At 40.1% G+C, this 26390-nt stretch overlaps 1 protein-coding gene across 1 annotated transcript in view; it reads left to right on the top strand.

Moving 5' to 3' along the window:
• Positions 1 to 26390, top strand: part of LOC135405067 (protein ARK2N-like) — a 61209-nt gene that overhangs the window by 20279 nt on the left and 14540 nt on the right. Inside the window, exon 2 of the mRNA XM_064639785.1 lies at positions 8340 to 9153. Coding sequence (XP_064495855.1) covers positions 8433 to 9153 — 721 coding nt within the window. The 5' untranslated portion in view covers positions 8340 to 8432. The remainder of the gene's footprint in view (positions 1 to 8339; positions 9154 to 26390) is intronic.

Raw genomic sequence — 26390 nt, 5'->3', positions numbered from 1 at the left:
TCGTGTGAGAAAAGCAAAAGGTTTAGTCACATTTGGAAGACCTAGTGCAGGTGCTTGCATCGGTTCCTTCTTAGGCTGATGGAAAGCTTGCCTAGCTTCTCCAGTCCACACTAATTGTTTAATCCCATCCTGCAGAATCTGGTATAGGGGTTTGACTATCAGTCCATATTTGTAGATCCAAAGCTTACATCAGCCAGTTTTCCTAAAAATGCGCGAAGTTCTTTTGAAGTTTGGAGCAAAGGTATTTTACAGATGGTTTCTTTTCTCTCTGGTCCTAGTTGACGTTGACCTCCTGGGATTTCATATCCTAGATAAATAACTTCTTTCTTGACAATCTGGGCTTTATTTTTGGATACCTTGTACCCTTTCAGTCTCAGAAAGTTTAATAACCTTACAGTCCAGCTTTCACATTCGTCTTGGGTCCTGGTGGCGATTAACAAATTATCCACGTACTAGAAGAGGACTCTGCTGTCTGATGGTGCAGTTCATTCTTTAAGATCTTTTGCAAGTTGATTTTCTAAGATTGTGGAGTATTTTTAAATCTTTGAGATAATATGGCCCAGGTGAGCTGGGATTGGCGACTTGTGTCTGGATTTTCCCACTCAAAAGCAAACAATTTTTGACTTTTAGGGTCCAAAGGCAGGCAGAAAAAGGCATCTTTTAAGTCTAGAACAGAAATATATTTATTTTTAATTTGGTCAAAAGTGTATATGGGTTTACTACCACTAGGTGGAGATAGAGGATATTGTTTCTTACCAGCTGTGTTCTGGGATTTTAACCTTACTGTTTTTGTGCAGTTTTAGCTCTTTCTGGGGTCCTGTCAGCCCAAACCCCAGGGTAAAACTTGATTAAGGCTTGATGATGGCATTTATTCCGATATTTGTAGCTGAATTAAAGTAAGACTTAAGATTTCGATTAGTTTGTTTTCTCTTACTTTAATTTGTGTCTCCCTATTTTTAACTTAATTTTTGCATTCAATTTTTTTAATAAATCTTGTCTTGAAAGTGATATAGGTGTATGAAACATATAAAGGAATTTGTGCATACTTAAAATGTTTCATAAACGATACCTTCTGATGTTGACTATTTTCTTTTATAACATTCAAAAATACATAACATTTAGTTCTTAATATAGAACATGATGCACTAGTGTCCACCAAAAACTCTATTTTATGTTTGTCTTTCCCCAGTTCCATTAAAACCAGGGGGTCTCTGGAGTGCAAACCCCCCGGTACGTCTGAAGAAGTTGGTAATGGTTATTTTTATCAGGCTTTAACATAATTTGGGCGTATGCTTTGGCTACCTTTAATAATAATTCCTTTTCAGTTTCAGTTAAAAGCATCTAGCATCAAATCAATATTTTCTCAGTCCAGACCTAAAGTTTTAATATATGTTTTAAACTTCTTTGCTACCCCAACCGGATCATCTCTATATTTACAGGCAATATTTTTCTAATTTTCTAGATCTCCCATAGAGAAATTAACTTTAGGCCTTATAGGTCAGAGGGTCTTGTTCTCACTTTGCTGCACATTTGCCTGCTCGGGTGAGAAAAATATGGGGAAAGGGAAGTTTTTTTTTTTCTTCTCCTTTCTCTGTCCCTCTCGCTGTCCTGAGGATGAGGACAATTTATTGTCCTCATCTTTTACCAGTCCTGAGGGGGGGACGGAAGCCCCCTCTTCTACTATTTCATTTGCCCTTTCTCCAAAGGGACTTACATAATCATCAATTCCACTTTCTAGTTCACTGTTCTTATATTTCAAACACCTCTGCCCTATAGAACATGCTGAACAACATCGTTTAAGTTTCCCTATTCCTTCTTTTAGATTCTCTCGTTCTAAAGTTAGAACAAACGGATCTCACGGGGCCAAATTAATGCCACACTCTCTCTGCCATTCTGGGTGTTCCCTCAAAGAAAAGAACATATCAGCATAAATTACTTCATCCCATTTTCCTTCCCTTCGCAAAAACAACATTAACTGTAGTAAGAAATTATAGTCTAATGATCCATGCTTTGGCCACTTTGCTCCTTCCCCTAGTTTATAGTGGGGCCACCATTCTGAACAGTATTTGGTTAGAGTTTTCTTGTTAGTGTTCCCACCCTGGAGTCCCCCTATTTCTTTACATTGTGTTATAATACACCCTAAAGGGCTTTTATCAACCTCTTGTTTTCCCTGCTGGTTTCCCATTTCTAGCTTTCGCTTTGCCTGCCTCTTGCTGCGCCCTTTGCAAGACAATAGAGACACAAATTCAGGCTCCTACTTGCTCTGTGGTTTCAGTCACTGTCTCAGTCTGAGGAGACTGGAATGTTTGCTAAAGAGGATGAGTTGTAAGACAGACCAAACTCCTCTCTCTCAGCAATTGTAAATTCAAAATTAAGGGGGCTTTAATTGAGGAAGTGTGGAAAAAAAACCAGAAGAAATAACAAGCCTTTATTAAAAGATATATGTATGTTGACAAAAACAGTAACAGAACACAAAACAACTAGATAGTAATCCTAGAGGAAAAAAAAGGGTCAGAATGAATACTTCTCTGTCCTTTAGTGCAGTCCTAATCATGGCCTGCAGGGGGCGCTGTTGGATCACTGAAGGTGCAGGGCCTGCAGTTCTCTGTCGTGACCTGCAGGGGGCGCTGTTGGATCACTGAAGGTGCAGGGCCTTCAGTTCTCTATCGTGGTCGGCAGGGGGGCACTGTTGGTCTCTGGCGATCACCACGCTGGGAGAGGGATCCAGAGGGAGCGATCCCGTACCTCGGGAGAAGCCGAGAAGGAAATGGGAGACCCTTCCCTCAGTGGGAGGAAAAAGGGAAGGGAAGCAGTCCACTTCCACGGGACTCACCGCTGTCCCAGGTGACGGTGTCTCAAAACTCCTCCTTTCTCTCTCGTGGGCACGCAAACTCTCCGATGAAACACAGCAGATCCGGGGAGCGGGACAGCCAGGCAAGTCGAAGCCAGCAGTCTGAGCTGACCAGGATGAGAAGCCAAAAACCAGATCCCAGTCCCTCTCCCCAAATGCCTGCACGCAGACCCCTGTCTCCTTCTGAGACCCAACTCCCCCATCTGCCCCCACTCCCCTCCGAACAGAGCCAGCCACCTCCCAGCCTCCCTGATGGCTCATTAGCAAGGAATGTAGTTCGGCTGGCTACATCTTTTGTAATGCTAATGACCTCCCTTCCCCCTTCCCTATTCGAAACTCTGTTTCTCTTACAGGGAAGTAGGGAAAGGAAAAATTCCTCTCTCAGATTTATAACCTATAACAGTCACACACTTGTAGTACACACCACACACACCACACAGCACCAGTTTTTGATTATTTACAGGCTCAATTAGTCCCTAAAGCAGGGAGTTTTTGAACCAGTTCTGTCAGTTGTTTTAGTACTTCTTGTTCTATTAGGGAGTCCTTGTATCTTTTCTTCGGGGCTCCTCTCATGCGGCAGCCAGTGGCAAGTTCACCATAGAGCAGGATCTTAGGGAGGCGGTGGTCCTTCATCCTTGAGACGTCCCCTGCCGAACGCAGCTGTGTTCTCAGTAACATGGCCTCAATACTTGTGACAGCTGCTTGCTCTAGAACAGATGTATTGGTCACATAATCTGACCAGTGGATGTTTAGGATTGTACGGAGGCAGCGTTGATGGAAGCGTTCTAGGAGACGCAGGTGGTGGCGGTAGATGACCCATGATTCGGAACCATATAAGAGAGTCGACAACACTATGGCTTTGTAAACACTGATCTTGGTGCTTTTCTTCAAGTGTTTATTACGCCATACTCATCTCAGCCTTGGCCATATTGATCACCATAACTGGTCTACTCTGGCCTCAAATCGGGAGGCCTGGAGACACACCATCTATAACGCAGCTGTCTCCTTCGAGAACACACACAGGATCACTCTCGAGGAAAAAAGGCAACGCAGAAAGAACCATGTATTGCAGTATACACCATCTAAGGAGTCTTTCTGCTGTGCCTTCTGCAATCGGATATGTCTGTCACGTATTGGCCTCATAAGCCACCAGCGTGCCTGTAGCAAATGTGGATAGAGCCTTCCCAAATCTTTGTTCGCGAAGCCCAGCCATGACATGACACATTGACATTCTTGTTCTATTAATTCGTTGTCTTGCAGGAATTCTCAGCCTGAGATTGGAAAAAAAATCAAAACTCCTTTCTAGGGTGCTCCTACTGCCCTAAAATATCCACACTCCCCACAAACCACATCCACTGACACAGGGTAGCAATCTCCACAATTTGAACACTAACAAAGGAAAACCACCTCTATTCCTTTCGTCTTATTTCATATACAGATCTTGTTATGCCCTCTCCCACTGTATAAGAACAGTATCTAAATTCAACCACTCTATTGCTAAAGTTCTGTTTGTGTAATTTATAAATCTTTGCCAATGCGTTCTCCAACCTTGTAAGACCGTTCCACAAATACATGTGCTTTCGTCTTTTAGTTCTAAATCCCCCCCGTGCCAATCCTATCCCTATCCACAGGTTAACACGCTGAAATTGCCAACATTTAATGCAGATTACGAGGTGAACAATTATTACAAATTGAGCACAGATAAGAGTTAGCACTTTCGTTTGCTGTTAGCAGAGAGGCTGACAGGCCTGGAGTTTGTGACATCCACAAGTGGCCAGCAAACTTCTGGGCCTAATTCCTGCAAATAATAAGTGTTAGAGTCAGTTTCCTGCCCAATTAGTTTTGTAAACAAGGAAACCACTATCTCCCATAAACACATGAAGGTAGTCCTTTTGCCGTGGTTAGGAGTAAAACAGTAACAAACATAAACCAAATATAATTCCCAATATTTGCTTACTTAACACACAACAGTAATTTTATGACATGAAAGACAATACTCACAAACAAAAGCAAACAATATAATCAGCACACACAAGGGATCCCCACAGATGGTTTAAAACAAACCCAAAGATAATATATTACCAGACTTCTAATGATCACAATTCGAGTCCAAGTCCAAAATCCAGCCACAAAGGTAAACCCAAAAACATCTGTCCCTTTCTTCCAAATCCTCTTCGCCCGAGGAATTTGGTATAGCTTTGGTGAGATTTTAACTCACAATCAAAGCCTATGCAACTTTCTAGTGGGACTCTAACCCACAATTAGAAAGATACTGCTCTTGTTAGCTGCTAGCAAGCTAGAGCCCTAGAAAACCAGCGTATGACTTATGGTTTCCTTCCCAAAACCCTAGGGAAAAATAAAAGAGTGCTTTAGAATTTGTATATCTTTGCACAGGATCTTTGTCCACTCCCGTGATGATCCAGCGGAGCCCGGGGAGCCTCACCGGAGTACCGTCCCAGGGCACGCAGAGGGTCCCCAATTCCAGAGGGTCTTCACGGACAAGCGGAGGTCTTCTCCTGACTGGCTCACCAAACTGATTCAAAGAAATTCTTAAACAATATATATAAAGCACACTTTTTTTACGGCCGGGGGAGATGCAGGGGGATTTCACCCCCCCGTGCATGTCCGCTGAGAAAAGAAACACAACAGCTTTTTATACAGTGAGTTTCAAAAATTATCTATCATATACACTCTTTATGAAGTCTGCCTTATCTAAATAGACATTTGGTTGCTTAACTCCTATTCTCATTATTATAGAGTAGTTACATAAAGTTTTATCATTTCAAACAGCTTAGGTTCCCCCCACCCCTCTTGACTCCCTTGCAATGTTATGTGCTAAAAGTCTTTCCCACTTTCCCTGACAGTCCCTTTTGTTTACATAAGCTAGCTTTATCTTAATTGCTCACCATTTGGGCAGCAACCTTCTTTCAAGCAGTTACAATTTTGCAAAGTCACACTTACATAGCTGAATTTTTATTTTATTTTGTCTTGTTATTATTTCACTAACACCTCTGAATTTATTTATTTGTTTTGTAATAATTTTTATCTTCAAATGTCTCAGAGCAAACGGTGCTGTGCAAAAAACACTCAGTACCCTCTCCTGTGTCTAGTCAGAACCTGTGAGTTTAAGGTGTGATGAGATCAAACAGCAGGTAGGTTTTTTTATCAATTTGCTTTTTTTTTTCTCAGAGGATGGTTTGTTCTTGCCATCCCTTCCCTCCTTCCTGTCACCTCTGGCAGAAAATTTCACTTATTTTCTCATTTTGTTTTCTGTTGGCTTATTGAAATGAATCTACCCATGAAAGAATAAACCAGTTCTGGTGCAAAGAAGGGAACATGACTGTGCAGTCACAATTAGGGTGGTAAAAGACTAGGGGAATAAAGCCCATCCCTGTTGGTGGCAGCGAGAGAGGCTAGGCTGTCTCTGCTAATCTGACCTTCTGGATTTCTTCAGTGAAGTGCAGGTTTTATAGTGTACAAATCATATGCTTTTACAAATGAGTCCACTATTTAAAAATATTTCCCAGACAATGGTACAGTTAGATGTTTAATGGCTTCTGCATACTGATATGTTCTATGTGTGGCTGGAAAATAAAATAATTTCTGTTAAAAAAATCTAGCACAGAAGTTTTTACAGAATTGCCTTTTCAAATCAGTGCAGTATCTATGCATCAGTAAAAGCAGAATGACATTTCTAAGAAATGTCTAAGTATCTGTCTGTAAGCATCACAACTTATTTTTCAGTGCTCTGTTCTCGTTTAAGTAAAAAACTGGTCTTTATCATCAGCTTGAGATTATCTTTTCTAGTACTGTTACTAGAAAAGTGAGTGGCAAGAAAGGAATGTGAATTTTTCAGTATACTCTCTTCCTCTCTCTGATCTATAAATGTCTCAAGTAGAACTAATAAGTACATTTTTTTCTTTCTTTGAGATAAGGCTTTTCTTGGCATAGATATTTTCCCCCAAACTGTGTTGTTCCCTGCATCAAAGTCTGCTTGAGTCACAGTAGACTTTTTTCCACTGAGATAAAGTTCTATTTTATATACATACTAATACTCAAAATTTTGACGTCTAAATAACCAGTTCAAGGGGCCTGGAGAGTACAAACCTCACCAGGGCAAGTATTTTTTCCATGCACACAGAAACATACATCAATGTTGACCAGATATAGTGTTGTGAAATTACTAGTCCCTGTGCTGCCATCTCACTGAAAATTGATTGCTGTATGAGGGATCAAACCAGCATAGTTTGAGTAGTTGAAGTTCCTACTTAATTATTAAAAAAATCTTATAAAAACATTGTAATTAGACTGTTAGCAAAGTGGCAATGTGTAGATGAAACATTTTTCCTGGCTGATAGGCCAGAGAGATGGAAAGGCAAGTACAGATATTCTTATAGTCCCTTTGGGAGCTGCAATGTAGATGATATTTCCAAGTAGGACATTTGTGAAAAAAAGAGTCTCTAGTTCACTTTGGCTGCCCTTTAGCTTCTTGTCAAGCTCTGTTCTTTGCTCTCTGGGCTAAAAGTGACAGTATTTCCCCTATGTCACGATGGTACTGTAAGTTTTGCAAATTGCCATTAAAACTTTGTAATATAATTTATAAGGTTGAGGTCCTGTTCATCTAAAAGTAGATTTCTCATACATATGGAAACTGAACTATATTCTGGTCTGTCCAGGTGAATGACTACCAAGTCTAGGAATTTCAGGCTGACATTGTTCATAAGGACTAAAATTCTGCATTAAAGTATATTTAAAGTTCTAGGTAAAGAAGTTTAGCATATATTGCTTATAATATATTAAATTTTATAAATTAAGACTTTAGAAATATTTTTTTTCTGATCTGTTTTGATTCACCTCACTATAATAATCACATTTAATGTGACTCCAGTACCATCTTTAATGAGTGTGTAAAAGGAATAATAGTTTGGTGTAACACAATGACTTCACTAGAAAAAAGAAAATGAAAAAAAACAATACCATACTCTCCTATGAAGACAGGCTGAGAGAGTTGGAGCTGTTCAACCTGGAGAAGAGAAGGCTCTGGGGAGATCTTAGAGCACCTTCTGGTACCTAAAGAGAGCTGGAGAGGGACTTTTCACACGGGCATGGAGGGATAGGACAAGGGCGAATGGCTTCAAACCGACAGAGGGCAGGTTTAGATTAGCTATTAGGAAGAAATTCTTTCCTGTGAGGGTGGCGAGGCACTGGAACAGGTCGCCCAAGGAAGTTGTGGATGTCCCATCCCTGGAAGTGTTCAAGGCCAGGTTGGATGGTGCTTTGAGCAACCTGGTCTAGTGGAAGGTGTCCCTGCCCATGGAAGGGGGCTTGGAACGAGATGACCTTTAAGATCCCTTCCATCCCAAAGCATTCTAGGATTCTATGAACCATACTGTCTGTAACTGAAAGCAATGAGTTGTTTAGGTAATACTGTGAAGAGCAGGACTGAGTTATTTGGGTAAATTATTCTTACTCTTCTATTCTTGTGCAGGCTCCTGTATTGCTGAAGACCATATCTAGTTCACCCAGTCTTCCAGATCATGTGCTCCATGCTTTGAGACCAGGAGGACCTTGGTGTTTTGAAATGAAGATGGAGGCAGTGGGAAAAGCAGAACTTGTTGATTCAGAACTTCCACCAAAGACTTCTGAAAAGCAAGAGACTGCTCCTGATGAATGTGGATCTATAGAACTTGAGACACAAACTCAGAAAGACAACGTGCACACTGCAGCAGACTCTGTGGTGCTCTCTTCAATGCCTTGCTTACTGATGGAACTGAGGCGAGACTCTTCAGAGTCTCAGCTGGCATCTACAGAGAATGATAAGCCAATGGGTGGTCGAGTTTATGAGAGTGACTCTTCTAATCATTGCATGCTTTCCCCTTCTTCCAGTGGGCATTTGGCTGACTCTGATACATTGTCTTCCACAGAAGAGAATGAGCCTTGTCAAGCTCAAGATGCTGTAGGGGGAGACCTTTCTGCAGTGTCTGGTGCTGCAGTTGGGAGGAAATCCAGGAGATCCAGGTCTGAAAGTGAAACTTCAACAATGGCTGCCAAGAAAAACAGACAGTCTAGTGATAAGCAGAATGGTCGAGTTACCAAAGCAAAGGGTCATCGAAGCCAAAAGCACAAAGAAAGAATCCGACTCTTGAGACAGAAACGGGAGGCAGCTGCTCGCAAGAAGTACAACCTGCTGCAGGACAGCAGTACCAGTGATAGTGACCTGACGTGTGACTCGAGCACGGGTTCATCAGATGATGATGAAGAAGTTTCAAGGAGCAGCAAGACAATCACTGCAGAGATACCAGGTAGAGGATGTTTTTTAAACTGAACTGTAACACATCTGACATCGTTTCTCAGCTGTCATGCTAAATTAGATGAGTGACACTTGAGAAAAACCAGGAGAACTGCAGCTCTGTGTAAATTTGAAGACTGCAGTGTATTAACAAGACATGGGCAAATTTTAAAATCTGTTCTGAGGTTTCAGTTCACTTTTGCACACCAACAAAGCATAGAAATGGTAAATTGGAGGAAGGACTATCTTTGAATCCTGGAATTTTCAGATCTTTTTCTTTGTAAGCCTATATGAGTTCCTATCAGTGCTGTCAAATCTCATTAGATGGTGATAATCTAATAAATACATTCTTAAGATAAATGACCAGCTTTGCTTTAATATCTGAAGACCACAGCTTGGCAGCTGTGTTAGAAATAACATGGCATACCTCTTGCCTGTGTTACAGTAAGGCCCTGTTCATTATTGCACTTATGCTGTGCTTTCGGCTCTATGTTTCAATGCATGACAGACCTTATTGTAAGTTCTTGCAGACTGCAGCTGGTCACATATTTTAGGATATAAATATGAATTTGTTTACACAAGTGCCCAAGCTATATCCACACCTAAATTTTCAACATCTTAGACAAAGCTGTTACCATTTTCCTATGTCACAAGGATCTATAATTTCTATATTTTTAATTTTCTGACACATCTGTTTTAAGATTGGAGGCAGCAAATTACAGGGGCCTTCTCATCATTTTATTAGCAAAAGAAAGATTAATTCTTCAAGATTTTTGTCTGCTGAGTCTTTGTTATTTTATTAACCCAAGTGCCGTGGACAAGATTTTGTGTGAAGAATTATTGCAGCATATTATACCATAGAACCATCATCATATCATCCTATGGCAATCAAAAATAAAATCACATAAAAATAAACTTTTTGGCTTGCCAATTTTTACTGGGTTACATGCCTTTTTGCCTCTTGTGTTAGAAGTTCATGGTTTTTTGGAGATAAATATCAGCTTCCAGAGGGCAAGAACATTGAAAGGAAAACTGCAGTAATTAGTCTTAAGTTGCTGAACTAATGTTTGCTAGATGAATTAAAATATTTGCAGCAGATTTTACAAGTAACTGTTTTAACTGATTTGGTTATGGTGAATGATTCTGTCACCATGAGAACTGGCATTTTTCCCACATATTGCTAGGAAGCAGGTTGCACAAAGTGTAAATGTTTATTATTAGAAAGTCTGTGAAAAGCATAGTCTCTTTTAAATATTGTGTAGTAAACTTTTAATAGAGATCTAAAAGTATTTTACCAATTTAGTAGTTAGTCAGACTTCTAGCTTTCATAGTTTTGTACCTTTTTATTTACTATATTTACACTTTGCTGGGCAATTAAAGTTGAATTTAAAGCCTGTCGAAGACTATTTCATTGAGTTTTGGAATAGGTTTCTCCCCACCTCCCAAACTTACACAATAAATCCCCCAGGTTATATTCTTTTTTTAAGTCATAAAAGGATCTTGTGACCCAGAAAGGCACCACATCGTATTTTCAGATCTGCTTAGATTTCTGACTTCCATTGCAGAGACCTGAAACCACTCTAGGGTACTTTGTGTCACTAGGCTCTTTTGTATTTGAGCTCTTGGTCTTAACCATGAGATGCTTGCAGTGAAGAGGTCCTATCGTAGTGCACAGAAGAACTTGATTATTTAGTGATGATTACACTAAGGCCCAATTTTGCCTGTGATGCAAGATGTGGGAGTGCACAAACCATGCTGAGGAACAATGATGTTTATTCTTATTTCATAGCATGTATCATCTGCTTGATGCTAAATTCCATTTATGACATTAAAACGTTTGAGCTGTCCTTTTGCTGCAATTAGGTGCAATGTGTACCTGCCATATTGCGGTTTTCCTTTAGATAGAAACGACTTTGGTTTGTGGGAAATGGTTTCCAAGTACAAGAGAAAAACATTCTCTATAGAGATAAGGACAAGGTTGGCTAAAAACGCATCCTATGCTACTTGTGGGTTAATGAAATGTTGTGGTCTTAACAGATGCAGTGGAGCTGTGAGTCTGAGTAGGACTCCCAGCTCTCTGTTGCAGTGGTAAGTTCACATGCCATCTGCGATCCCTCTTCTTGGAACTGGCAAAGTACTTAAATTCTTTTTTTGACTAGAAAGCCATTTTAGTGCACTTGGCATTACATTGTGAATATCCTCAAAATTTAGGCAATGAACATGTAGTTAGAAATTATTAAAAGGTATCAAAAAGCATTACTGGAAATTCAGTGCATGAATGTCCTCTGCACACAGTCAAAAGCTAAGAGGTTTAACTTAATGCTTGAACTTGAGTATCAGGACATAAGCATGAAAAAACTTTTGCCTTTACTTTTGAAAAAGTCTGTACATATTGATGCAGAAGAGTCTTACAGGTAGCATGTTCCCCTTAGTCTTACTGTATTTGGACACTTCAGCTGTAGTGTTGGTTACTGTCTCAACATTGCTTATTATTGGGACTGATTTTCAACCAGTCTGAAAAATAGCTTTGCCAACAGACATGCTCTAAAATTTTTTGTGACAGTTAATGTGGACTTCATGTACGAAGGTTATACATACTCTGGCTCTTAACCTTCTATCAATGCATGTAGTGTAACAGCCAACAGTTTGCTTGTGTGTGGTCTGAAAATTGAAGTGCCACATTTAAGAATACAGTAGCCTTCCATTTAAATAATGCAGGGTTTTGTTGGGTTTTTTTAAACCATCCACATCACTGGCTCTGAAATATGTTTGGCTAAGTTGGTGAAGAAAATGTTCAGTGAATACATAATAATGCCATGAAGTTACAAACAGAGCAATTGTGCAATAGAGAGTCAGTTCTCTCTGCTGAACTCAAATGTCATGTGCATTAAAATACTGGCAGGCTTGGTTTTCTTCTCAAGAAAGATTAGGGAGTAAAGAGTTGAGATCTTACTGGTGATACTTCGATACAAGTATTGTGAACTCCATAGGAGCTAAGCACAATATGAGTCATGTTATTCTGAATGCTTTCTGTGGTGTTAATTTACACCTGAAAATACAGGTTCAATCTAAACTTCATGGGTGCTACTGAGACTCTCCTCACTGACCTGAGCAGTCATAATCCTGGGCACTTTAATTCAAGGGAATGCCAGGATTTTTGAGTTACTTCAGATGAAGAACAATTTCTTATCTTTTAATGACTGAGCCTCTCTGTTGGCATTTAAGGTTTTGCCATTCTTAAACACTAGATAGCATTCATGGCATAAGAGGCTGATCTTTGAGTCCTGTAATAGGTTCTGCTAGATCTACTGTTGGTGAAAGTTTTTCCTTTAAACAACTTCAAATTTGACCATGCAAATTAACTCTGAATGAAATTGGCATGAGAGCAAGTCTGGGAATCAATATTTATTTCTGTGTAAACACTTTTTTTGGAAGAAGGAATGGGTTTTTAAAAATTCAAATATAATAGAAAAATATTGGCATTTCACCATTATTGTGCTTTCTACAACTCAGAAAAATCTGAATTGAAATAAGGGTGACTCATTTTTTAGACTTTCAGAAGAATCTGTTGAAAAGTTTGAGTTTTAATGTTGAAAAGGTGTTGCAGTTCACTTTGTTAAAAAAAGGAAAAAAATGATGTTTTTTAATATGCAGAAATCCAGAGGGGGGAGTACAGTATGTGTGAGGGACTCTTAGCCAGGTTACTTCCTCCTAAGAACTGTGCATAGACCTTGGAAAAAGCATCTTGCAAGGGTGTGGTGGGTTGACCTTGGCTGGACACCAGGTGCCCACTGAGCTGCTCTACCACTCCCCTTCCCAGCTGGGACAGGGGAGAGAGAATAAGATGGAAAACAACTCATAGATTGAGATAAGGCAGTTTACTAAAGCAAAAGTTTGCATGCACACAAGCAAAGAGAAAAAAAAAGGTTTATTCTCTACTTCCCATCAGTAAGCTATGTTCAGCCACTTCCCAGGAAGCAGGGCTTCAGCACGCGTAGCAGTTGCTCCGGAAGGCAAACATCCTAAATAACAAATGCCCCCTCTTCCTCCTCTTTTCCTTAGCTTTTATATCTGAGCTGACATCATATGGTATGGAATATCCCTTTGGTTAATTTGGGTCAGCTGACCTGGTTGTGTCCCCTCACAGGATCTCGCCCACCCCCAACCTAATGATGGGGGGGGGAATGTTGAGAGACAGTATTGATGCTGTGCTCAGCAGTAGCCAAAACAGTGGTGTGTTATCAACCCCTTTCTAGCTACCAATGCAAAGCACAGCACTGTGAGGGCTGCTATGGGGAAATGAACTCCATCTCAGCCACACCCAATACAAAGGGATGAATTTGGTTCAAGTATCTCAGAACGATGCCAATATAATAACAGAGGGAAAACCGTTAAACAGGATTTGCAGTAAGATACTCATTTGGAAATGTCAGTAAGCATAACAGTGTGGAGGAATACACCATTGCTAGTTAGAATGAAGATGCAGCATATCTTCTTAAATTGTTATATTGTCAGACTTCCTAAATTAAAGAACTTTATATTTGGTTATTATTTAGATGATACTTAATAGATCACATAAAGAGACAGCGTTGGGGCATTTCTTAAGTGCTTTTTTACCAGAGGTATTGTTGTGAAAATAAGATATGAATCTTGGCTTCTGACCCTTTTTGTGATTGCTAATTTCTTTGCCTTTTATCTTGGCATAATTTCAAAGAACTATGGAGTTGTAAGTTTACAGATAGCAAAGAGACCAGTTAGATCAATGCTAACATTTTTAATATAATAAAAATGTGGGTTTAGGCTAGATTATTTTTTTTTACCCTGAAAGGCACCAATAAGGAAAAGATTGAATAAGGCTTGTTATAAGAAGTGCAAGGGAAGCATTTGAAACATTGATTTGCTGCTACTGTAAATTGTAGATGTACTATGAATGATGCCTTTTAAAAATAGCATTGCAGGGTAATATATACTTCAATACCTAGTTTTCTCAGTTTACAAAACAATTTTGTCAACTTTGACCGTGCTAGGTAATTCTTACCTTTAAAAGCTTAGCTAGGTTGTCTCCCATATTACCATCAATAGTTTTTATTTAAATTGCAATTAAAACTTAACATTACTTAGAGGTGTCTGTTTGTAAGCCTGTGGAAATCAGAAAGAATGTCATTTAGTTACTTGATTTTAGGATAAGATCCCTGACTAAAGATGAGTAAACAGAATCATATTGGATGTTCAATACTGGGAGTATATGAACAAGAAAATTTTTTTTCCAGGGAAGAAAAAGACATTGAATATATCAAAGAAACCACATTTTAGGAAAAAGGTACCATTTTACTTAATTATTTTAGTTAAAATGCAGTCAGAGGGATGTTAATTAGTTACTATTAAGTATATATTTTTGAGCAGAGGACATGAATGCTGAATTTCCAGCCTGTCTGATAGGTAAACAGATGGGAGAGAAGACTTAAGAAGGGGCTTCTGATGGGTAGCATTGCTGCTGCTCAGAAATAGGATGATAATCCTGGGTTTTGTTTATTCTTAAGCTAGAGGATCCCACAAGTTTCATATTTACATATTAAATTGTCAGGTTCTGTAGCTGCTTTGTGTAGTTAAATGTGATGCTTGTCTTGCTTCGGAATTACCTTAGGTAACATTTGTGTGTTTGGATGGCATGCATGTGTTGTTTATTATTCCTCAAACAGGTACAAATCCTCTGGTTTTTGGAGTTTTATTGCTTCCTAGATGATTCCTGAGTGAACTCTAAACAAAAAAATATAGATACCATTGCCTTTTGTTATTGATATGTAGAGTAAGGTGATGCTGCTGCTTCTGGCTGCTAAAGTTCTTTCTGATAATCCCAAAGCCAGTCATTTTAATCATCTTTTTGATGGATAGAAGGAGAACATTTTCCTTCCAACTATGCCCTGTTTTCTGCCTTGCCTAGGATTAATGCTAGAAATGCTGCACAGCTGGTGGCTTGTGCAAGGAATGGCTGGTGTGAGGTTGATCAGTCCTACATCACGTGTATTAACCCTGTGATGGAGCTGTGTCCATCAGACCTAACAGAGGTTACTTTCACCTCATGTATTAGTGTACCATTCACATATCTTTTCATGCTTGTGTGTTTGTATTGTTTATTCTCTTCATTGGTGTTCATTGTGTTTTTAAAAATTAGACCAAGAGCTTTGGGCTTGGCTACTTTGGATGCTGCAGTCACTATATCAGCCTTTATCTCTGTTATTTTGTATACAATTTTGTCTCTGTTTTAACAGTCTGTTATAAAAGTGTTCATGTATGTAAGTAAAATATGCATAATTATTCAGGTTTATCAGTTAAACGTTAGTATTTTGGATAACAGCCTAACAGAACTAAACATGTTATTGTAAAATGTTTTTTGACACCTTCAGTTGAATTAAAACCAGAAATTACAAGGGAATTGGACTAATTTGATATATTTATAAAAAAAGACCTTTGACAGAATTGTCTGAGAATTCTAGAATAAAAATAATTTTGAAGCCAAAATTTCTATTATAAGCTCAGTGAGTGTAAAATTTTTTTTTTACAGTAATACTGTTGGCTGATATTTGGTAATTCCTTCCCTGTCGTCATGTCCAAGGGACAGTATTAGAAAAATTGTTTTCCTGAGTTAACATGCCTTAATAAACAATATTATGTTCTTACTTAATGATATCTTATCAAATGGCCTCAATGTCTTTAAAGCTGGCTTCAGTCCTGCTGGGGGATCTGGAGGAGCGACCAGGGAAATTCCAGGATTGCTTGACAGGGGCACCGTGTGGGATAGGAACTGCATAGGCAATGTCCTGGAAGAGGCCATGAACTGCTTTGTGGAGATGCAGAGGCAGACAGAGGAGAAGTTCTGCATGTGGATAGAAAAGCTAACCCGTCTTGACACGGACGAAGAAAGCAAGCAACAACTGGAGCCCAGGGAACCTAAAATTCAACTAGTTGGCCAAAGAATTCCCCCTACCACACAGTCAATGGCTTTCATACAGATGCCCGATAGCCAAGTACCTCCACAGCAGTTGTTTAATTTTTACATGGGCTATCAAAATGTCGATGCTACAGTAGAGTTTCCAGTGACTTTTAATAACAGTTTTCCACCTATCCTTCCAGAGAATGGGAATATTGCAGAACCTGATCTGAATCAATCATAAACTTAAAAAAAAAAATCATCTTTGCAATCTTGATGTTACTTTGGATTATGCTAAAAACAAGGTTTGCTTTCCTCTTTGTATGTTTTTGTTTTTTCTTTTGGATTTTTTTACCATGGTATTGTTTGGGTTTTTTTATTTATAGGGAATATGCATGTAGTTTAAAAAAACCCACAGTATACTCACATGCATGTGTCAGCACACATATAAACACCTTTAAAGATGTGTTGGGGGGAACCACCCTAAGCTTTCATCACCAAACTTGAGAAAATATAACTTACAATCCTTGTTTAGATACCCCAAAATCAGTAGTGCTATGTTTGCTACAGTAGGAGCATTGAGTATTCATCCAGATGCTCTTTTTGTATGTTAAAACATTTGTATAAGTACCCTAGAGAACCAGACTAGATACAGACCCATAACATTTCCTTAACTATCTGTTTACTCCCAAGTTTTACAGCTTGAACATGTCACACGAGTGTTTTCTTATTCATTTTTAGACAGAAGTAATATATAAGCTTACCTAAAGATTTAGCTATATATAACAAATATGCACAACTGATTTTTGCTTTTGTTTCCCATTTAGTGGTTCATTTTCTGTCCAGAGTTTTTATTAATGTCACTGCTGTGTTGCACATGACATATTTATGGAAGCGGCTGTCTTATATTGTGTGCACAAATAGGCACATGCATATGTGTTTGGTTTGGGTGGAAGTTATCTCTCATTTTAGGTGTCTAGTTTGCTGATCCCTGGATCTCCTTCTGAGTCAATGAGAAGAGATAAGCACCTACAGAGGATACCTTCTGGCAGTCTTGCATTAGTTGTCTAAACCTTCCTTATCAACACTTTAGAATAGATAACTTTTGGCTGAAGTTAGGTGAGATGAATCATACCCAACTGCGTGTGCATGCATGACCTGTGCACACAAAGTATTGCTGCTTCCTTCTGTATATATGATCAAACTGCATCCTTAATGCTAGAATAAAAATAATCTTGTCAGTCCTAAGATAAACAGCCATCAGTAGATGGATTGAGCCTTGGCACAGGAATTTAGAGGGAGGCTTGACAGATAAGTAAACTGCAGTGGTCTGAAGATTGCTGTTCTGGGTCAGACAGCAAGAGCTGCTTCTGAACTATGTTTGAATGCTGCTGAAATAATTATTTACTTGTGATGGGGAATGCCAGAATATTAGCTTCATTTAAATAATACAAAACCTTGCTTTGTGTGGATCTTTTTATACTAATAGTTATCCTGAATAGGCAGGCTTGAAACTGTGATATTTAAAGTAGGATTAATTTAAACTATATATTAGAAATCTCTATTTAATTCTTACTATTATCACCACACACAGGGATTTTTTGTCACCTCTCCATTAAGGCCTTTCTCTATGTCAAGTAACTTCTCTGTAGCTACCAAAATTGTACATTTATCATCAGATAGAACTTGCTAAAAGTTTCTAATGTAAATTAACTCAAAGTTCTAGTAATGGAAATTGAAAGTCTGCATAGACATAGTTTAAGTAAAGACAATGCTATAGGTCTCCTTTAGCTCTGTTATTTTACTTTTTAAACCACAGTCACTTTTTTCCTAATTATTTCAGTGTGATTCCTTTTCTTTCTATTGGAAATATCCACTGTGTATCTTCTGTAGGTCTGATGGGTTTTTTTAATCACCCTGAAGTCAATGGGAGTTTTTCCATCAATGTATATGGGAATTTGGATCAAACCTGTAATAGGAACTCAAGAAATGCTTTTTGTTATTATTACAATACTAACACCAGTGTTTTTACATTATTCTTGGCCTAGACTTATTTTTATTTTAAGTATGTGATGCCTTCATTAAAAAAAATGAGGTTAGAGAGCTGTGTTATTTTTAGAGTAACTGAAAGACTTTGCAGGAGATAATTTTTAAGTACTGGAATCAATTCTTTACAGATTACCTTGATGCATAATTTTGATACAAAGATTTTGATATGAACTTGTTAAAAAATTCCCTAGTCTGAAATTGTGTGCATTTCAGGTAAAAGTTAAACGAGTTATTCTATGCTTGATTGCAATTTAATAAACTTGTCCTTATCTGTTTAAAATTTAGGATCCTTCAGGAAAGATTATTTGCTGGTACATGTATATAAAAAAAATCAGATCCTTTTGGTGTTCAAAGATTTTTATATATATAAATACCTTTATGATGATGATAAGAGCAGCATATTTTAAAAAGCATGACAACTTTACAAGTCTTCCCATGCATGCAGAAGCAGCTTTTTTGCAGTGACTGGTTTCTTTTAATGTGTAAGAGTCACTGTCGTGGTTTAAGAATGGTATCCTCCAATTTAGGGTTCCCACTGAAACCACTCCAACCCACACTGCTTGCTCACTTCCCCCTCCCCTGCATTGGGCTGGAGAGGAGAATTGGAGGCACAAAAGGTAAAGATCGTGGGTTGAGATAAGAACAATATACTGGAAACAGCAATGATATAAGAAAATTAACAGTAACAGCAACAATATTAATAATAAATGTGTACAAGAGAGGCGAGCAATTCACATGCAGATGCTCACCACTACCACCAAACCCAGTCGACAATACCCGACTGCTGCCCTGCTATCCCGATACAGAAGGGACCCTTCCCCCCCACCCTCCCCTGCTCAGTTACAGGAAAATGATGTGAGGTGGTATAGAATAACCTCCGGGTCCCTAGCCATGCCCCTTCCTGGCTACTGCAAAAATTAACCCTGTCCTGGCCGGGACCAGGACATTATCCATCCCTTATGCTATACAATCTACATCATGCCCAAATCCTACACCTTCCAACTATATACATATATATATATGCACACACAAGCACGTGTATCATTACCGTAGTCAAGGGCCATCCCTCCAAGATTTCTGTTGAGTTCCTTTAGTCCATGACTGTGGGTTCTATCTGTCCTAGATGTCTTCCAGGGCAGGAGGGCTGGTGTGCTGTCAACTGGTTGCAAGCTGCATCAGGAGCTCATGACTAGTGTATCTGGAGCAGTCCATAGTCATTGTCCATAGTAGTTATGGCATACAGTGGCAGTGTCATTCAGCAACCAGTATCATACAATTCAACATCAGACTGTTCTCACCCCAAAATCAAATCCTCTTGACGTACACATCATGTTTTCCCATTCCCTCTGCATTACCCACCAAGTGCACCCAGGTCCTTGAGCAAAAACAATCCCACTATGGGTTTGCCTTTGCTTGAGGCAGGACTAATCCAGACTGTCTTCCCTAACACATTCCTCATATGCACCATGGGGACTTTGTCCCCTTCTACGGTATGTGGAGTTTTTGATTGGACAGGGACAGTTGAATTGGTAAAACCTCTAGTGTTAACTAACCAGGTGGCCTTCACTAAATTTAGATTCCACTGTTTGAAGGTCCCACCACCTATTGTTTTCAATGTGGTTTTTAATAGTCCATTGTATCATTCAGTTTACCCAGAGGCTGATGCATGACAGGGAATATGATACACTCACTCAATGCCGTGCTCTCTGGCCCTGCTGTCTATGAGGCTGTTTTTGAAATGAGTCCTGTTGTTGGATTCAATTCATTCTGGGGTGTCATGTTGCCACAGGACTTGCTTTTCAAGGCCCAAGATGGTGTTCTGGGCAGTGGAATGAGGCACAGATTACATCTCCAGCCATCCAGTGGTTGTTTCCACCACTGTCAGCACATAGCGCTTACCTTGGTGGGTCTACGGGACCGTGATGTAATGAATCTGCCAGACCTCCCCATATTTATATTTCAGCCATCATCCATCATACCACAGAGGCTTTACCCACTTGCCCTGCTTGATTGCAGTGCATGTTTCTCAGTTTAATGAGACAGACGTGTGTTTGCTGAGGAGGGCGAGTTATGAGGAAGACCAAGCTCCTCCCTCTAAGCAATTGTAAATCCGAAATTAAGGGACTTCGGTCAAGGAAATGTGGAGAAAGAAAAGATAACAGCCCTTTATTAAAGAATATATGTTTATAGGTAACACAACAAAATAATGAAAAACAAACAACAATCCTGCACCCAAATTCCCACCAAAAACACTTAAATACTTTTTACCTTTTGGTGCAATTCTAACCACGACCAGCAGGGGGCACTGTTGGATCTCTGGAGGAGCAGAGGCTGAAGTTGCTCTCTAGTGGTTGGCAGGGAGCGCATGCTGTAGATGAACCCCACGTGGCAAATGGCGGATCTCAGCCACGCTGGCTGGTTCAATACCCCAAGGTGGGCCCCCACCCATCAGCCACGATAGTGGCAACTAGCAAGGGACAGGGATGTCAGTCCATCCAGCAGAGAGCAGGGATACCCAGGAAGAAAGGGAAGAAACTCACAAGATGCTGGCAGTCTCCATGCTGGCAGAGACTCTCTCAATGGAGAATGAACCGGAGCTCCCTCGGTCCTTGGCAGCTCTGAGGGGCACCCAGGCCGTAGGCAAAAAAGGACGGGGGTCAGAGGCAAAAACTTGCAGCTCGCTCCCACACGCTGCTCCTGAGATCTGGGCAGAAGGTGAAGTCCCCTCCCCAAGCCAAAAAGAAAATCCACCTCCCCCACAGTTTTCCGAAGCAATTAATCTGGAATGTGTGGCTACTTAACCAGTCCTTTGTGTGTTTGTGACTTCACTCTGTCTATGCCTTCCCCCCTCCCTTGCTCAACACCTTTCTTTCACAGTGGTAAAGGGAAAAAAATCAAAGCAGGGGTTTTTTTTCTTTAAAACAAGAAAACTTATGACATCATGTTTCATAGTTATGGATAACCTGGGAGATAGTGTCCATGGTTAAGTCCACCCCTCAGTCATGAGCCCATCTGTATGTTGCATCTCTTCCCTGATGACCTGAGGCATCATGGGCCCACCAAGCCAGAAATAATTCACCCTAATGTTGCCACTCCAGATACACCTGAGACACTTCAATCTTGGCAGCTCGATCCACCTGTCCATTGTTGCGATGTTCTTCAATAGCCCGACTCTTGGGTACATGTGCATCTACAGGACATACTTTTACAGCCAAGTTCTCTACCCGGGCAGCAATGTCTTGTCACAATTCAGCAGCCCAGATGGGTTTACCTCTGTGCTGCCAATTGGTCTTTTTCCACCAGTCTAGCTACCTCCACAGAGCATTTGCTACCATCGACGAGTCAGTGTAGAGTGCTGGCTATTTCTCTCATTCAGTGATATCTAAAACCAGCTGGATGGCTTTCAGCTCTGCCCCCTGACTTGATCCACCTTGTCCTTCAGTAGCTTCTGCAACTCACCATGTAGGGCTCCATACAGCAGCTTTCCATTTTTGATGTATCCCTACAATATGGCAGGAACCATCAGTAAAGACAGTGTGTTGATTTTCATTTTCTGGTAGCTGGTTATATGGTGGGGCCTCCTCAGCACGTCACCTTCTCTTCCTCCTCTTCTGATGATCATCTGAAATTTTCGCCTTCAGGCCAGTTTGTGATGACTTCCAAGTTCCTTGGCGAATTGGGGTTTCCTAATGGAGCTCGTTGTGTGATCAGAGCAACCCACTTCCTCCACATAGCATCAGTGGCATGATGTGTGGAAGGGACTTTCCTTTTGAACATCCAGCCCAGCACTGGCAGTTGGGGTGGCAGGAGGAGCTGTGCTTCAGTGCCAATCACTTCCGAAGCAGCTTGAACTCCTTTATAAGCTGCCAGGATCTCTTTTTCAGTTGGGATGTAACAGGCCTCGGATCCTTTGTGTCCCTGATGCCAGAACCCCAGGGGTCATCCTCCAGTCTCCCTGGGTACTTTTTGCCAGAGGTTCCAGGAAGGGCCATTCTTCCTGGCTGCAGTGTAGAGCACATTTTGCACATCTTGTCCTGTCCTGACTGGCCCAAGGGCTACTGAATGAACAATCTCCTGTTTAATTTGTTCAAAGGCTTGTTGTTCAGGACCCTATTTGAAATCTTTCTTCTTCTGGGTCACATGATAGAGAGGGTTTACAATCTGACTGTAACCTGGAATATGCATCCTCCAAAAACCCATAGCACCTCAGAAAGCCTATGTTTCCTTCTTGCTGGTTGTTGGGGACATAACTGATATTTTGTTGACCACATCCATTGGAATTTGATGACGTCCATCTTGCCATTTTACCCCTAAAAACTGAATTACAGAATCATAGAATTGTTTAAGTTGGAAATGACCTCTAAGATCATTGAATCCAATGCTTAACATAGCACTGCCAAATCCACCAGTAAACCACGTCCTTAAGTGAGACATATACATGTCTTTTAAATACCTCCAGGAATGGTGACTCAACAACTTCCAATGCTACAAATATTTTTAATAATATACAAGAATGCACAAAGATATCAGTGAAGGCAGCCTTCTGCATGTATGGAGCTCCAGTTCTCTAGGTCATCTCCCCTAACTTCAGTTGTCTAAATAGTGAAATAGAGTTGTCTCAGTTCTCCATTTCAATAGATGGAAACTGTCATCTCCAAAACATCACTCTTTCCGCCCTAAAGAGACACTTGAGAAGCAAATTGAACTCCTTAGGTGCACGTTTCTTCCTTATACAGGGAACCTAAAGCAAACTGCCTGAGTCAGATTTCAAAAGTTAAATATCTGCAGTCAGGGATATCTAGTGAGAGCAGAGGTCTGCTGCTGTAGATGCAGAAGGATACAGGCTATGTCAGGAAGAATGTGATAAGAATTAAAAGAAAGGAAAAAAGCAGCAACATAAATTGGGTCAGGAAACTGTTCAGGTATAATTTTAGCAATAGCTAAAATTAAGAACACTGCTGTACATAGTACCAGTCTGCAAGACAGGCTCACACAGCTCACCATCAAATACTGCCCCATAGAAAGACCTCTGAAGAAATTTTTGATCAGGTTTTTTTTTTTTCAGCAGGGAAGTTATGATATCTTGAAAAGTAACAGAAACGAGCAAATGCCATTCATATGCCATTCTCACCTAATAAATACTTCATCCTGGATTTTTACCCCTCACACACACACGTGGTCAGGTATTAACACAAATTCCCCAATTAAAGACTTAAAAGAGGTAGCGACAACCAGGTAAAAACAAGGCACAGAGGCTTTTCTTCTACATGTTTCGCCCAGAACCAGAGGCACCAAAGGAGGCCAAAGGGTGGGGGGACCTGGGGGGGGAGGGGAGGCAAAGGGGGGGGGGCAGGTCCCTTGACCTTACTTTGCTTTATGGCAAAACTGTCCTTCAGGAGGATTTGGATTATTCTCCCCTTTCTCAAAAACTTCCTCTGCTGTGTTGCCCCACACAATGATATCATTAATGTATTGCAAGTGTTCTGGAGCTTCACCCTTTTTCAGTGCAGTCTGGATCAGTCCATGGCAAATAATGGGTCTGTGTTTCCACCCCTGGGGCAGTCAGTTCCAGGTGTACTGGATGCCCCTCCAGGTAAAAGCAAACTGTGGCCTGCACTCTTGCTAAAGGAATGGGGGAAAATGCATTAGCAATGTCAATGGTGGCACCACTTTGCTGCTTTGGACTCCAGTTCGTACTGAAATTCCAGCATGTCCGGCACAAAATGAACTCAGTGGTAGTGTAACTTGATTCAGGCCACAATAGTCTACTGTCAATCTCCACTCTCCATTGGAATTACGCACTGTCCATATAGGACTATTAAAGGGTGAGCAAGTCTTGCTGACCACTCCCTGGTTCTCCACCTTATGTACGGATCTCATAAAGGGATAATAACTTTGTTCAGAATGTAACCAGTGAAATTTCTGCCAATCTTCAATGTCTCAGTCAGGTAGTCTTTAAAAAAAAGAAGAAAAATATTGAAATCATTCAGTGTGTTAATAGATAAAAAATTGGTTTTGGTTGTTACAGTCAAAAATTAAAACCTTTTATTTTCATCTATTTCTGTTAATTGTTATTTTCAGTGCAAGCAGATGTGAATGTGAAAGAACAAGCAGAGGATGACAGCACTTGAGCATACAGACTTTAAAGTTGTGCTCTTTCTCAGATAAAATTATCCCAAGGCACCCAGAAGACTGAGGGAATAGTTCATATTAGATAATTTCCCCATAAAACCTACCTGATGTTAAGAACACCTATGCAAGACCAATGGTTGTAAATTCTGGATCCCTTTCCCCCCATTGCATGGGGCGGCCCAGTTCTAGTTCCAATTCCATCTGAGGAACCATTTCCGACGGCTTGAGGTGGATAGGGAAAGGGAACTCCAGCACCAGGGTTTTCTTCAGGTCCTGAGCCTGGAGGGGAGAGGTGCTCTCCCCTCCCTCCACCCACGTGGTCTCATGGCAGGCACAGAGACAGCACACTGGTGTGGAGAGGAGGCAAGAGAGCGTTTATTGTTGGGGGGGTTACATTTATAGGGTTAGGAGGATTCACAGAGTAACCAATTACAGGTTGCAGGAAGGGGTTAACAACCAATAGGAAGGGGTTAAAAGGGGCCAATGAGAACACCTCAGGATATCTTCTCAGGACATTCCTGCATGGGATAACACTTGTTGTGGGGGGTGTTGGGAAGAAGAAGCATGTGTTTGCAAAGAGACCACAAAAAGCCATTTTAAGACATGTTTAAACAACAGTTTTCCCATATAATGCAGGTTTACTGCTACAGTAAATGGTAAATATTATTTTCTTTGGTCACTCTTTTCACTTGCCTCAAAACTGGAGCCAGGGTTCAGCTGTCATAAATGAGCCCCTTTGAAATGAAAAGTGTGTGTTGATTTATGCAGTTGAATATCTGGTCCATGAGCTTATTTTCCATGTGAAGATGTATGTTTCTCCTTCTACAAACTGAGAGGGGAACCCTACCCTTCTGTTGTTGTTCGGGTGTAGTATAATCTACCTGATGAAGGATTTGGTAGGCCATGCCATTAAACAGGAGCATCTCTCTTCTTGTTTTGTATTGTGAATTTGAGAGATTTAGAGCCCTGAAGAAACCAACCTTCAGATAACAATATTAGTGATGAGTCTGTATTTTAAATAAGCATGTGACAGCCTTTGGCATCTCTTTGAGAAAACAGATTCCCAATACATAATTTTAGATTATGGGTTTTTTCTCCTGGAATTTTTTTTGCTATATTAAATGTAGGCATATAAGTTTGTCATGATTTCCATTATAAGTTCTTATTTTTTAAGGACTTTGACTATGAATTTTTGGGGAGTTAAAATTTCTTCAGCTGAAATTTAATTTAAATTTTAATTTCATCCATTCTGTATGTCATGAAATCAGTCTGACTTAAGACTATTTTAAGATTATCAGAAGGAAACTCTTCTACTTTCCAACTCAGTTACATTTTAAATGTATGTTTATGCTCACATCTCAAGAAATTACTTGAAAACTACCAAATTTTGCACAGATGTGGAGAATCACACATGATAACTTAGAGTTTCTCTAATTTCCCAAGGTTTTATACTTCAGAGTAAAGAAACATTCTGTTTTCTTTAAAGAATTTTACTTATGTTTTCAAAGAGTAAATGCATCGAGTCAGATCACCTGGTGTAAACTGGTGTAATTCCAGGAAGATGGTGCCAGTTTAAACCCAACTGACCTATTCATACAGGTCGTAGAATCATAGAATGGTTTGGGTTGGAAGGAACCTTAAAGATTATCTAGGTCCAACCCCTCTGCCATGGGCAGAGACACCTTCCACTAGACCAGGTTGCTCCAAGCCCCATCCAACCTGGCCATGTACACTTCCAGAGATGAGACATCCACAACTTCCTCGGGAAACCTGTTCCTACATTGTAATTTTTAATATTGAATTACATGTTTTCAATGTGGCAGCTGTTTCAGCATAGGAGTAATGGAATGTGGAATTAGGACTAAGTGGCCGGTGAAACACAGTTTCCTGTGCAGAAAAAAGATGTCTTTGTATAAAGGCTCAATTTAAATGTCCCTAAATGTCAAACTGACAGCTCAGTAAATAAAAATTTAAAGGATTTTCTCCTAAAATTTGACCCTTTTTAGGAGTCCTTGAAAGTGTGCAGTGGTTTTGCAGGCTTGGCTACAACTTTCCAAGCATTTGTGCTGCTTCCCTCCCTCAAGTGGGGTTTAGCAAGAAAGGTCTTTAGGAAGCTCCACCCTTCACACATCACTTTGTCT

The sequence above is a fragment of the Pseudopipra pipra genome, chromosome W (assembly GCF_036250125.1).
Source record: "Pseudopipra pipra isolate bDixPip1 chromosome W, bDixPip1.hap1, whole genome shotgun sequence".
Taxonomy (NCBI): domain Eukaryota; kingdom Metazoa; phylum Chordata; class Aves; order Passeriformes; family Pipridae; genus Pseudopipra; species Pseudopipra pipra.
This window is presented reverse-complemented; position numbering and strand designations above follow the sequence as displayed.